This window comes from Phalacrocorax carbo, chromosome 5 (genome assembly GCF_963921805.1).
Source record: "Phalacrocorax carbo chromosome 5, bPhaCar2.1, whole genome shotgun sequence".
Taxonomy (NCBI): domain Eukaryota; kingdom Metazoa; phylum Chordata; class Aves; order Suliformes; family Phalacrocoracidae; genus Phalacrocorax; species Phalacrocorax carbo.
In genome coordinates this window covers 25,447,182-25,462,580 of record NC_087517.1, presented here as the reverse complement: position 1 = coordinate 25,462,580, position 15,399 = coordinate 25,447,182, and the positions used below count along the sequence as shown (strand labels likewise).

Genomic DNA, 15,399 nt, shown 5'->3' with positions numbered 1-15,399 from the left:
TTTAATAGTTATAACTGTGAGGTGATAACAGTGGGGTATAATTTATAAGCAGTTTCAGGATTAAAATTATTTGTTTTCACCTAAAAACTTTAGCTATTTTATGGAAGTTTTACTTACTGTTATCGGGTTGGTAGTGGTCAAAGCATAATTCTTCCTGATGTCACAGTGTGAAGTCAATGTTTAGTGTGTTGAAATTATCTTACTTATATTTGAAAACTAATGTTTGATGTCCTTCTTTTAGATGATGCACTAGAAGATTTTAAATCTCAAAAGAAAAAAATAGTAAGTAAACCTTCAAGAAAAGCTAGTTGTTGTCCTCTAAACTGTTTTTGCATCTCTACAAGTTGAATTGTTTTGTAGAATATGGGTGAAGGATGGAGGGAGGTGATGCTATTATCATTCCGCTGGTTTTATAGTTTTCTAGTACCACACAAGGCTTTCCTTATACCAAAATTACAAAGGACCGGTTGCATATGAGAATAGAATGTCTCCTTGTAGTTTAACTTAAACCTTTTGTTTCAGCATTGCTAGATCTATGTAGAGTGATTTTGTTATGTCAGAAAACAAAAAGGTATGCTTTAACCTACTCATTGCTGATTACTTTTTAGGATTATAGAAAGTGTTAGATTTTGCACTGATTTAAGAACATAGAATGCAACTACATCTGTAATAATTACTCTATCACTTAATGCCTTGTTCATAAATAGCAAAAAGGACTTCCATCTTGTCTGGCTGTACTTTTTTGTCAAGTAATAGATTATTGTTTTTCTTAAATGGATCACTGCTTATTTCCCATCCTCCTCCATTTTATTTTTGTATTATATATTCCATTACATTCTTTCATCTAAAAAAAACTTAATCATGTTATGTATCCTATCAGTTGTCTTGAGGTTGTCTATTTTGTGAATGGTGTGGATGACTTAAATGTAAAACTAGTGTATGCCAGGTATTTGCTTCAACTGGATCAACACTTAATCTCAGTAAGACAAATTTAGGATGGAAAAGATTCCAAGTCTTGGATAACTTGCATTCTTTGCGAAGTTTGTAATACTGAAAGCTGTTTCCTCTCTACTTAATCATTCCATAATGAAGTTCTCTGTTTACTTAAGTTGTTGTCTTCATCTCCTGCCTCACAAGGCAAAACTTAAGCTACCACCACCACCAAAACACAAACCCTGCCCCCAACCAACCAAAACCCAAACACCACCCCCACCCCCAACAAAAAAGCCCCTCCTCCCCCAAAAAACTTCAGGAGTTGTATTATGAGATTTTATTGTTAATGAGTTTCCTGAGGTGTTTACCTCATGCCTTCTGGCTTTTGCCATGGTAGCTAAATGAATAGAAAAACCCACAACAAAGCTACCAAAAAGGAGTCAGGTAAGAGTCTGGTATTATATGGCCTTTACAGGGGAAACAGTTTTAACTGATCTTAAACCATGATTTCTATAATTTTTAAAAGGTAGATGTAAAAATGATAACCTGTAACCTAATTAGATCATTGGCCTTTGGTAAAGAGGGTTTGCTAATATTTATACTAAAGAATCTATTAAAAGGAAGTGCCCTTTGGTTGGAGAGGTCATAAAAAGGGACTGCAGAGGATTACATTTTCTGAGAATGAAATAAATGAGGATGACAACTATGATTTTTGGTTTTATTTTATGAAAACTGCTTAACGGAAATCAGTTGATCTCTCCAATTTATGTAGTCGTTCGGTAGCTTTGGAGAGAAAGTTCTTGGAACAGAAAAAGCACAGTGGAGAAAAACAGCTTTTGGAGTCTTAAAATGTAAAGCCTTCAGTTCAGTTTATTTTTCTGTAATTATGAAAATATTCATGTTTATTCTAGAAGAACTAGTAATGCTGAATTTTTGTGGGTCAGAAGCACTTTAGAAAAAAGGCATCGAATACAAGATTAGTCAGGAAAATGCTGGTTTATAAAGGGGAGAGGTTTTTATTTTGGGAATTGGTGCTGTTGAAACAAGGTAAATGTGTATTTTGCATATGCAAAAAATCAAAACAGCACTGTAGAAGAGCAGGCAGTAGTTAAACATTAACTCCATGAATACTTCATGAACAATGTAGAAATTATAGTGTAACTATGGAGAGTTTAAACCTGGAAATTATGCCATTGGTATATATCCACGTAAAGCTTTAATCATTAAAGACAAACTTCTAAATAGGATTAGTAAAACAGAGTTCTGGGAAGTCCGATAACCTATAACTCAGCTATTTTTAAATCTGAGGGGAATAAATGTCCATGATTACTTCCTGATCTTGTGGGTCCCTGGTTCCTTGCTAGGAACCAGAAACAGAAGACTTACTGCAACCTCTTGAATCAGTGCGATGTTGGTATTTTTTACTCAGAAGATTGACTTGGGAGTTTCATCATAATTTGAAGGTATTCAATTAAGCATTAAAATTAGATCATCATACATGAAACCTAACATGTTGAAATGAGCTGAAAGTGGATGCAGGTAATGAGACAGAAGATAATTTGTATTTTAGATAAAAACACTAAAAATTGTATTCTGTAATAATTTGGTTTTGATAATACTCAGATTTGGTTTTGTTTTGGATTAACTTCCTTAGGACTATCTGTGGCTGTGAATAACTGTAGCAACACCTACTTTTCAGTAAGGCAAACCAAAAACCTTTACCAAGTAAAACAATGGGGAGAGGATTCCACCCCCCCGCCCCGCTGGATTCTGATTTGCTACTGAGTTTGCAAATAGGATTAGTTACTAAGATATTTACATTGTGATCCTGAAAGTATCTGGGATAAGTATATTATGTATTTCCTGTTTATTTGTAATGCAAATAGTTGTCTAGGCACTGTCAGCCTGCCATAACAGCTATGGTTTTTCACTTCATTGCAGCTCAGCTACCTGATTGCTGGAGAAATCTTATTGAAGACAATTGTCCTTTTGAAAAATTTTACAGTACTTGTGTTTTACAGGCATGTGGTCCTCCTTTTCCCTAGTGACATTACTTAGATGCTGAAGGGTACCTATAACAGAGTAAACTCCTCATCTAGATACAATGCCCTGGTGGCTGTGCAGTGAGCTCCTCAGTAGAACTTAGGTTTTGTTCAAATGGCTTCAGTCTTTGGTATAATCACATGGATATTCATGTAGGTAAAACACCTGGCAAACACAACTATTAGATACTTGATCTGGAAATGCCCATTAATATTTCTATCCTGTACTTCGACTCAGTTTGTGTAGTACTTCCACAGAACTGACTCTCTACACTACTTTTTTCCTAGTGAATGCTTTAAAACATGGTGAGTGTTTCTTTATGGATTGGGGGTAGGGATTAGGTTAATTAGCTATAATTAAAGCACTGCTTCAAGATACAGTCAAGGAGGGGGGGAAAAAAGCTGTAAGGGATGCTCTGATTGTGTTCATGATTATGTAGCTGTAATTTTGGCCTTAGAGTCCTCAGTTAATGAGGATGTCAGCCCTTAAGCCTGAATGTGCATAGATGAGCAAGTTCAGAGGGTTAAACATATTAAGGCAAGGGCACAGGACGTGTATTAAGCTGCTACAAGTGGGAATTAGTGGAGACTTTACCTGGAGTAGCAGTCTTAAAGATGGGATAATTCTTAGCCGAAGGGCAGAGTTGTGAAGATAGTATAGTAATTACTTTACTAATGTTAGAATTAAACTTTACTGAAGTTTGCTCAGCTCTTTTGTTATAGTAGGCTGAGTGTAATATTAGACTTGAATGGACTTCCTAGTCATTTCAGGTAAGAATTTAGAAAGTTGCATCTGTTAATTTTCCAAGAAAAGAAAGTCTGATTTCATGGCTGACTTGGAGTTATGCTAATAATGGAAAAAAATGCAGCATACGAATTTTGTTCTTTAAAATAACTGTTGCTTAACGAACTTTTATATCTTCAGCCTTCCAGGCGTAGAAGACTAGATATTTTGATAACCTTCAGTATGTGATAAAAAAACAACCACCAACTCCTAGTAGTATAAGCCCAGTCTTTTCTACTCAATATATGCTTGAGGACTGCAAATGTGCAACTGGAAGCTTAAAATACATCTTAAAAATACCTCATTTGATCATCCATTGTAAATGTTATCTTTTATGCAGAGTTCACACAAAACAGTTACTTTTGTTGTTTTATTGTTTGCGTGGACTAATACAGATTGATTATTGTGACTTAAATGTTGTGACTTAATGACTTAAGACTTATTGTGACTTAAAAGTTTCCTATTTTAAGGAAACTTCTGCTATGTGTACTGGCATATCTTGCTTGGTATGCTGAAATGAATCTTGTGGCTTTGTGTGACCATAAAGAAGTACCTCTCCGTATTTGGGTTTGACATGCCAAGTAATTCAGTTTAAGAACTCATGTGGTAGTATGGCAACTAAGTAGTTTGCATCGTGCCAGTACTTCAGACTTCCAGTTGCTAAATTGCATTTCCATTAAGCTTAAAATACATGACTCGTGTTACTTGTCAGTATAGGTAACTGATGTCATTGCCACAGGAATTCTGTTTGGTTGCCAGCTGGGAAGGAGGCCATCCATGCAATTATTCATAGGAGAGAATGTGGTACATGACTGTGCTTCTTTATCAAGATGTGGTTAATTCCATGAAAAAAGTTCGAAAAAAATCCATGATTAGGCTGGTGTTAACTTTCATAGAGACTTCACTTCTGATCCTGGTTACTTGGCATTTAAGCTTGATAATAATAGACTATGAATTAGCCCTTGGCAGAAAGTAGAAAATGTTTTTTTGTGGGAAAAGCTTTGGATCTCAGAGAAGAGTATATTATGGAAAAAGAGCAGGAGGTGTTGAGCAATTTGCTGTGTTAATGAGCCAGTGCTCAGCACTAGGTTAACCTTTCCGAGGTTATGCTTCAGGATGGTGAATAATCCAAAAGTCAGTATGTCGATTTGCATTTATAAACGAGCTTGCTGTGGCAGTGCACAAGCCAGTTTCTTCTGCTATGTGAACGTAGAGATAGTATTTAAATTTTACACAGGCCCTTATTCGCTTCTAGTAACTATACTAATTTGCCCAAAGAGTAAGTGAACTTTGACCTGTTTGATTCCTTACTTAGTATTGTCAGCCAAATTTCAATTGATTTTAGAAAGATATATCCTAGAAGTAAAACCATGAGAACTGTTAGTGTGCTTGTAGAACTCCCGACAATTTCTATACATTTTCAAGAGATTTTTGTAGAGTCAGTTGTAAAGCTGAATTCTTGTTCAGGTTCAGCTTTACTAGAATTATAAAGCTATATATGAATTTCAAAATATGAAGAGTAACTTGTTGAATTATCCAGTAACTATCTAATGTGAAGAATTTTGACATCAGAATCTTGTGATGAGAGCTAAATTTTTCCATTTCAAAATGTTACTCTTGCAAAACTTGTATCCACAAATAGCTACCACCTTATCTAATACTGCAATAGCAAGAAGTGTGTTAGATAAGGAAAGTGTCAAGTGATAGTGGAGCATTCTGGTTTTTCTCTTCCTAAAGGTCACTTTGTTCTGCAGAAGATTTCTCATTCTCCTGTGTGGCTATAAAGACAATTGCATGCATTATATGTTTGTTGATGCATAGTGACTTGGTTTTGTATTTTGATTTGGGGGCCAGCTACTGACACTGACTGTTAACACTTCCCCATTTTGCTGCTTCACCTCGCTAACGCTACCCCTTCATATAAAGGTCTGCCTTATGGTTTTCACTTTTACAAGCAGTACATACTTTATTTTTCCTATCAGACCCTTAATTCTGATCTTACTGCACTGTGTGGCGTTTGTTTTATGAAGTTAGTGGGTTAATTCCAAAGTCCTGCTGAAATACAAGTTTAGGAAATTGATTTTTACTTCCCTCTTCATTCCCTTCTGTTTCAATAGTTCTAATTAACAGCCTGGATAGTATTGCTGCCTTAAACTTCTGGTAGCGTGTGTAGGAGTGAGTGTTAAATGAATACTATGTATCCATTAAATTGAGTGGATTTTATTTACCTTCTGAGGTCTATTTGTAATTCCGAGGTCTGTCTGAAAGTAAGAAGCCTACAAGGTCTGTTCATGCAGAATGGCTGAAACTTTAGTTTCTCACTAGCTAAATAACTGCATAAAAGTCATGTTAACCTGCACCATTTGTTATTTTAGCAGTGATAAATGAGTTTGAGAGAACTTAATTTTTTGACCACTGACCTTTGCAGTTTTGCAGTTTATGCCAACAGCAAACTTAACAAACCAACCAACCCTCCACTTTTGGTTGAACATGGCCATTAGTCAGCATATCTAGGAGAAAAGGGCTGCTTAAGATACTGTAAAATGCATTATAATTTCTGTACATATTAGCTATTTGTCATAGCTTCAGCTATCTCTGTTTTAAAGTTAAGTTGCTTCTGATGTTGGCTGTTAACCCCTAAAATGATACTTTACTAGTGATTACTTTTTTAATTAAGCCCATGTATTAGCTATAAAGCCACTTGAGTGTGTTGTAAATAAAATGCTGTAATAATGAAGTGCTTTAATTACACTCCCTAAAGTATGCATAGTTCTCAGTAAATTTTTTATTTAAATTCTTAACATGTTCCCTTTTTTCTGAAAAGCAGTTTGAATTGCTGTAAAGATGGAGATCCAGCCTTTAAAGTCATCTGAGCAAATTCCATGGCTGTTCTCTAGTTAGTGAGTTTTCACAGCATTTGCAGCAAGCTAATTGCTTCTGCTAATAAATAATCTAAAATCGATGCTGACAGCAGTTAATTGGCACAGAGACTTTATTCTGCAAAGCACTTGGCTAACGACCTTCCTTAAATTAATAGCATTAAGTGCTATGAGGAAATAAATCTAAGGAATTGCCTGTCATTCGCTTGTCATGTCTAATAACTTCCAATAATGATGGCTGATAGATTTTTGCACATTCCATTATTGAAGTTGGTGCATGTAATTATTCTCCTCATTATATGTAAACAATTAGCCATATTTGGTGTTTCCTTGCAATAAAGCTGTTAAATACAAGTAGCCCATTAGAGTTTAGAAACTGTTTTTGAAAGCAAATTTTCATTTGCATTGAATGCAGCAATCAGCAGGTATCTGAACATGCTACTAGTTCATTGGACTGAGCTTCACCTTTTGGTAACATTAATAAGTTGCTTGTAAACAGGAGGATATGGGGGGAAAATGCTTTGCAGAATTCTGTATTGATGCATGGAACCCTTTGTTTCCAGCTTGAGGAAGTAATGGAGAAGGAAACGTACAAGACTGCTAAATTAATCCTTGAAAGGTTTGATCCAGAATCAAGTGCAAAGGTAAGAGTATTGATATCGATACTGATTTAATATGAAAGGTACTATCGAGCTGAACATTCGGATAATGTTATTTATAATTAATTGGCAGGAGGCTGAACTGACATCTGCTGGAACATCTGCAATCCCAAGACCTGGACAAGGTAATAGCTGTGTAAAACACCTCCTTTTTAGCATAAGATACTTGTCTTTCATAGCAATTTCCACTCTAGGAGTCTGTCTCTGATAGAATTTGTAGATCAGTTGACCTGTATTTAGGGTCAATAGATTGTTTATTAGATTCTGCCCATTACTGTTCTGTATTTTTCAGGCAAGGGGTCTATTACTAAAGGCTGATGCTCTTCTAGATGGCAGGATGTCTAATGCTGCTTGATGCTAAAGCAGAGAAAATGAACTTCTTGTGGCACACTTGCAGTTTTTCTAGAATACTAAGGTGCTTTCAAATCTCATGTAATCATCATTGACTTAACTTTTCAATTCTGTTTCTATTTCTGCTAGTTAGACCTTTCTTAATGCAGTGCTTAAACCACTTATGTGGTGGAGGGAGACATTCGACAAAGCTAGTGCAGAAATCGGATATCTTCTAGATGCAAAGAATGCACAGTTCTTTAACTTATGATGAACCATTTAAAGGTGCTATTGAATAAAATAATAAAAGAAATAGAAAAAACTTGCATGTGTTTCAAGGAAGCTTTGTTTCTAGATTGCACACGCAGGCTTCAAGACTGAAAGATCTTTCCCCTGCACTCTCCCAGTAGAATGTTTGCATTAAAAATGTGGTTTGTAAATTAAGAAAAAATATGCAAACAAATGATGTAAGTTTTTCGTAAAGTTGAGTATAATATGCTGTAGTTAAACTGAATATCCTAGTATTAACACAATATAACACGCACATGTGTTATAATACTGAAGATGCCTACAAAGATCTGTCTCAAAGTGTACTAATTTGCTGTTGTGACCAGCCGGGACCTGTAGGGGATGGTGCTCAAAATAAACTGCAGAATCTGGTGTGCATATTTTTCAATAAAATAAACATTGCTTTAGAGCATATATTAGAATTGTTAACTTTGTGTCTAATTCTTGGGAGTAATCCAATTATTGGGGTGTTGGTTTTGATGTGTGCAGAGCACCTGGATTTACTAACAAAGGTGCTTATAAGCTGAATGGTCAAATCTGTGGTTTTGTTCTTCTTGCTTAGCCTCAAATTGTCATGAAAACATTTTTAGCCCATTCTTACTTGTTGACATTGACAGTGAGTAGTTGCAGTGCAGTATGTTAGCAGTAAAGCTGTTATCTCTTCTGGTGTCCTAGGCACAACAGCTTTTTCTCAAGTTTGCTCCTTACCTGTCTCTCTCATCCATTTCTGTGGCATTCATAGTTTTTTAAGGCTGAAGGGCCATTCTGACACCCTGTTCTGTTTTTAATACAGCTCATATGTGGTTGCCAAGAATTTTCTGTCATAACTGTAATGTTTAGGTAGTTTAACTCTTTATTCATCCTTCTCCTTGAGATATGTTAGAAATCCCTCCAGAAGCAGGGTGACAGATCTGTTTGTAGAATGCAAGTAATGCTGACCAGGGGATGAAACTGCCTGGAAATATGTGTTTCTATGTAAAGATCTGGAGACAACTAGCTATAAATTAAATAGGCAATGATAAGTCTTTAGTCACTCTGGCTTTATTAAGAGATATCACCAGCATTTTTGAAACTGTTAAGGAGTTTCAGGATTGTTCTCTTCCCCTCTGCACAGGCTGTGTAACAAAGGTGACAAGTGAGTTGCTCAGTCTGAGTTAACTAGTCTTGTGTATGTTTGTCTACAAAGCACAGTGTGTGTGCTTTTGATCCAGGGTTCTGCATTAGTCAAAAGCAGGTTAGTTGGATGCAGCATATGGTGTGTTGTGTTGATTTTTTGACTTAACTGTTAATAGAAGGGCTATGAGGGAGATGTTCTGAGAGAGTTAGAAGTATTTCTGAGAGCCAGCCACTGTAGCCTGTGGCCTACATTGTGTGGTATAATAGGATTAGATTTGTAGGGTGGAACAGTTATTGCTGAGGAGTTTACCTACACTATGTATGTTTAGGTGTTTTGTTTAGGGCTATAGGGCTAGCTGTAAACTGATCTCATGGACCTACTGGAGGGCATATTTCAGTTTAGTTTCATTTGAGAAGAATTTAAGTGCTGTTCTCTGAGACTCTGTTGTGGTGTGAACCAGGGACCTCTAAGTGGGGACACAACTGAAAAAAATGTAAAGTACACTTCTGATTCAAACACTATTCAACTTCTTTGGGTGCATCCACATTAAAGCAAGCAATTTACTTTATCCTGAATAGAAGTGCAGCTTAGCCTTGGAAAGGATTTTGGAAAATAAATGTTGTAAGTTATCATGGTTTACAGTTCGATTCAATGATCATAAGTCTTTTCCAACATAAATGATTCTATGATTCTATATAATTTTGTACATATGCAGCATAACTTCCTTTTTTCTCTTTTTCCAGTCTGTTCTCTAACACATTGAATTTAGAATTGTTGCTGCTTTTTATCCATGTAAAAGTGGATATTCAGACTATTGTATTTTGTAGATGCATTATAGTTCAGGAGGGACATGCTGTGTTTGGCTATAGCTTGTGAAATTGTGGAGACGTTTTCTAAATTAATGGTTCTTGGTATGTGCAGTATCTACTTCTGTTTTTAGCTATCAAAAAACTGCTAGCTTATTGCTGTTCATGCTAAATAATGTCTGCCCAAAACAAATATTAGCTTCTGGGCAGTATTTAACTTACTGTAACTAGAAGACACCTTAATGTGCTTGTGGTATAATTTGGTGTATGCAATATATAGAAGAATTATAGTGATTGGGAATTGTAAAATACTGTTAACAAGTTAACATTAAATCTTCCTTGATCTTCTCTTTGCTCACTTTGGACAGAGACTAGCCAGGCAGCAGAAGTAATTATCTTGAACTCTGTAATTGGCCTGTTTTGAAAAGAGGATAACTAATGACCGATGTGTAATCAGATTGGACAAGGTTGTATATGAGGCAGCTGATGAAAGGTTAGTTCATTGGTATGTTTTTGACTTACCAGCTGAAAGGGAAACCTGTGCATCATGCTAATTAGTACAAAGATTTAATGTGTTACGTAAGAGTTGGGTCTCAGAAGAACAACTGGTAGTGCCCCAATTTTCATATGTATTTAGTTTTTTGTGATTTTTTTTGACGTTCACTTCTTAAATAACTGTAGTTTTAACAGATGATTCAGATGAATCTTGAGTTTGGCATAAGAAAGGACCTGGAAATCCAGAAGGAAAGCGAGTTTGAAAACTTAAGTGCAATTTTATTCAGAAATGTTTTGAGGGATAGAGTTAATGACTGTATAGTTATTCAGTACTTTGGTTGTATGAAAAGTAAGTATATATTGGCAGTGGAATAAATATTTATCAACAATGTCCTGTTGTTGATACCTGCTCCCTTCATTGTGCTAATACAACTGTTAGCAGGGCTGTATTGTAAATGAGATCACTCCGTGACTGAATTAAAAAATAATGCGATAACAGATGGTTGCAAGCTGTGGGATGGGTAAGGCATGAGGGGAAAGAAAAAATTCTGGTTGGTCTTTGCCACTAAAGCCAACGAGTTATGCGAACTATATATTGACCTGCCTTGTGCTTTAGCTCTTTAAAAGTGATGTATTTTTCTGTGCAAAAATAACGGCGTTTTGAAGTGAGGGAGAAATAAAATAGTTATGCCTGTAAACATGAAAGATACAGCTGTCTCACCGCTGGCAATATCTTAATATTCTTTAACAGATCATACTGTATCATCAGTTGTGAGTAGTAGCCCTGTTAAGTAATGTGTCTGCTTATGTATCTGTATTGTTCAGTGCTGGTAACTACAGAATTTGGACTCCAGTGTGCTTGAAGAATAGAAGTTCTATGAAGTTATTTATCTGTCTTCACACAGTTGGTTTGCAGATGCACAGAAATCATTCAGAGAAGAAAAAAACTTGGAAAATTGCAAAACTTTGTGAAAACTGTATCAGCAGTAGCTGTATATTTTGTTTGTGTTGTGACCCAACAGACATGTTAATCAACTGACTTGTGGAACTTGAGTTACCAAAATCTGGAATTTTGCAAGAGACTTGTTATTAACATGTTACATCTTAACATAAGGCAATTTGAGAAGTATATAGATTGTATCCAGTTACTGCAGAATAATATTAGGGCTGTTATTGTGGAAGCAGACAGAAGGTTTAAAAGGAATTAGAGGAGCTCATGGGCAGCAGGGTCCACTGTGATGATAAAATTATTAGAGTGTGCTGTACTCTAATGTCCCATACAATGGTTTATGGATTCTGGGGAGTGGTATCAGAGATGTAGGTAACAAAATCATTCAGGTTTGTGTGTTGTCATTAAATAGCATCTACAACCACTTGAAGAGATGAAATATTAGGATGGATAGGCTATTGGTTTTGCCAAGGAGAGCATTTCTCATTTTCTCATAATGTAAGTGCTTCTGGTAACTAATCTTATGTGGGGAGCAGCACAGTGTTGGAGAGTTCTCTTAAGTAAGAAATAAGAATAGCATGAAAGCCAAATTAAATTCTAAGCAGAGGGGGAGAAAAAAAGCCTTGTGAATAACCTGGTATCATTTTGTGGAAACTAGTAATGAGTCTTGCATTCTTAACTCTGTAACGAGACTAAAACTACAGAAGCACATCATCTCTCTAATACTGACTGTAAAGTACTTGGGCTCAACATCTTTGCAGTAGCAAAGATATGGGGAAAGAGTCATTAAAGTAGCAGTAAGTTTTTAAAAATTTCAAGTCTTTTCATAGGAAGCTTGCCAAAATGACCCTTCAGAAAGAACAGGCAAAAGGGGCAAAGGTCTTGCAGGTGGCACGGAAATTGCTTAGGAATAGTGGATTATGGGCTCAGGGTAAATGTGGATATATCTGTGACCTTTTGCAACATACTCAGAGCAGTTAAGCAACCAAAAATGACATGCTTAAGCCACATGATATAGGAAGACACACTTCAAAATGTAGAAGTAACATCCATATGCAGAAATTATAGTCATGATCTTTGACAAATTTATATGTAAAACCGTAATAAAGCAGGCTTTGTAATGAAAAAGAATGAAGATCTTAGCAGTGGATTAAAACGTCTTTTCTTAGATATTTAAAATGATCTTGGAACAAGTAGAATTAGGCTTCATATTTATCACTCATTTTTTTTTAAAGATCTATGCAGCTGAGAAGAGTTGAGAAGATACACACCTTTAGCTTGATTTTTTTTTTCTGAACCTAGTACATAAATGGAAACTATAACACAAACTTGAACATATGGTTAAATAAATCATGGGGCAGAAACAATATATTTGTAGAATAGTCATGCCTGTTGGTCAGATGGCATGAAGAAGATGATGCAATTATTCTAGTGTAGTTAGACTTGAAAGGTTACTACTAAGGCCTCTCACAAAAAGCTGTCAAAGAAATGTCAAAGGTGAGGTTCATCATAATTGATTAAAATAAAATTTTCAACACAGGAGCAGTTTTCAAAACTAAAACAAGTGACCAAGAAAATCTTAAAGGAATTTCTGCAACTACCTCACCAATTTATCCTGGTTTTCAGATTCTGAATAGTTTAAATAGTGAGGTGACAAACTTTACTTGCTAAAACCAAGTTAAAATACAGAATCTTCATACTCATTGGGTGATCTAACTTGGATGATAAAGTTGCCTGAAGTAAGGTAGTCATGCACGTGAAGGTGTGGCAGGGGAAAACTAGTAATTTGTTCTTCTCTGTAGGAAACTGAACTAGGTGGGTTTTTAGTAAGACTCTTTGGTATCGTCAGTTAGAAGACAACTGCACAGAGTCTTTTATTCTTTCTTCTGGTGTATATTAATCATATTTATCTCTACAGATAAGTAGGCAAGAACATAGCCTATGTATGTTGCAATTTTGTGGCACTAGACGTTGGTGATTTTCCAACAGAACTTTTATGTTTGACCCAGTACTTCAGTGATAGCAACTCTTTCTTAGCTAGTGTAAGCTGATGTGGCACACTCCCTGCCTCCTCCAGCCCATACAGAAACTTAGCGTGACAGTGTTGTACTTTCAGGGACAAGGTTCATGCTTTCAGACTTCAGCACACCTATCTCTCTGTAAACTGCCTGCTAAGGAATTATACTCTTCCAGCCTGACACAAAGTCAGCAGATAAGGTCTCTCCAATCTTGGAACTTGGGGAGATGAATTTAAAGTCCAATTCTAATGTTAAATTGCATTTGTTGTAAAGTAAGACAAGCAGGCTTGTTCAAACTAACGTGGGTGCTAGACATGAACTCTATAGTGTACTATAGCCTTAGGTGTAGGCATTCTTGAGGTGTACCTTTTGGAGACTAGGCTGTCACCTGTTAACCATGTTAATGTCTGCAGCCCTAAAATCAGGGTTACATTTCAATTTGTTTGTTGCAGTAGTGTATTTCAAAGGCTCCCTAGAGGTGGTTAGATGTAGATGGGGTGAGAAATAGATGGTAGTGACTGCTGTTCTTGAGCCCTGTTCCTGGCTTGTTTGGGGGGGAAAAAACTCACAGATAAATATAATGGAACTTCAGGTTTGCATGAATAATGTAATATCCAAATCTTAATATATAACACCAACTGGAATATGATCCCAGTAAATGAAAACTCTGGCTTCAGCTAAGCATAACTGAGGAAACCTGTTAAGTTTTTCTTAATAGTGATTTAATAATAACTCTGATAGTGGAGTGAGAAGAGGCAAAAAGGACATGTTCGAGCAGAGCCTGTTCTTGCTTTGTGACAATCCAAGTACATGGCTTGTTGGTAGGGTTGCTGAAAAAGTGAACGAAACTATATGATCTGAGTGAAGCATTATGTTTTCTTCTGGCTTTAGAACTGTAACTTATCCAATCTGAAATTTTTCTGATAATTCTGGACACTTAGTCTGGATATTTTAGAGGTTGACTGAATAGTTTTGGTCTCAGAAAGCTAAGTACTTGGAAGCATGTTTAAACCGTAGAGTAAAACCAGTGGTCAGTTATGTCTGTATATTGTGGTTTGAATGTAGCTATTCATATCTCCAACATTCTGCCTTAGAGAACAGGATCATAAGGTGTAGGTATCGGCTAACTTTATTCTAGAAGGATTTTGCCCTAAGTATTTATCAGTTAATGATTATTGCTATTAAAATACAGTATTCTGTGTGTGGGTTTTTCTATGGCAAGCTCAGCCAGGCAGCTGGTGATCTTTAGTTATAGATGTTTCTAGTTTTGTTTGACTCTGCAATTTGCTGATAGGAATAACAATATTAATGTACTTCTACTAATCTCTTGTTTATAATGCTAATGTTACATTCAGTATGCACATGTTCTTCTCAGAAATTCGTCAGAGGACCACAGCTCAAAGAAGTGCTTCTGTGCCCCTGCCTGCGACTCCTAAACAAGGCTCTCCAAAATCACTGGTTCAAGCATCTCCTAGTCTGCAGAGAGACACATCAGCTCCGAGTGGACCCCCAGAAAGAACTGTTGTGCCATCCTTGCAGTCAAATGTTTTACCAAGACGCCCTGGATCCCCTGCTACTTCAGTGCCTGGAATGGGTAAACAGAGCACTTAATTTTATTTACAGTTTATATTGTTTTCTCTGGTTACCAATAAAATAGGCCATTTTTAGACAGTATGGAAATGGCATTTCATTTGGAAATAGCAGAGCAGTTATCTGATTAAGCAAGAGTTCCATATTCAATTAGCCATAACTCTTTACAGCTGGCACCTTTTGATGCTGAAACCTATTGCCTGAGCTCATTTAACTGTTATGGCTTCTTTGTTTAAATGGCAATAAAACTTTGCAGTACTCTGTAGTCAACAATATAGCATACCTTTTTACGTTCCTAGTTTAGAAGAGCTCTACACTTATATAAATCAGGTACAGAGGAGAACACTTTCAGAATACATTCATATTTCTCACTAAACCCTGCACATTTTTTAACATGCATCTTGACATTGTTTAAACTTTTACGCTAGGAGGTATAGTCATGCAATCTGTACTCATAGATTTAAGTGTAAAATACCAAATACACCAGAAAAGTTGTCTATGTTGTGGCT

General features: G+C 36.1%; 1 protein-coding gene across 5 annotated transcripts in view; it reads left to right on the top strand.

Annotated features, from left to right (window-relative positions):
* LNPK (lunapark, ER junction formation factor) overlaps positions 1–15,399 on the top strand; it is a 43,172-nt gene that overhangs the window by 13,176 nt on the left and 14,597 nt on the right. For all 5 annotated transcript variants that reach the window (XM_064451671.1, XM_064451673.1, XM_064451669.1 and 2 more), the window contains exons 6-9: positions 242–282; positions 7,202–7,282; positions 7,371–7,422; positions 14,676–14,894. In XM_064451671.1, the coding sequence (XP_064307741.1) occupies positions 242–282; positions 7,202–7,282; positions 7,371–7,422; positions 14,676–14,894 (393 nt within the window). The remainder of the gene's footprint in view (positions 1–241; positions 283–7,201; positions 7,283–7,370; positions 7,423–14,675; positions 14,895–15,399) is intronic.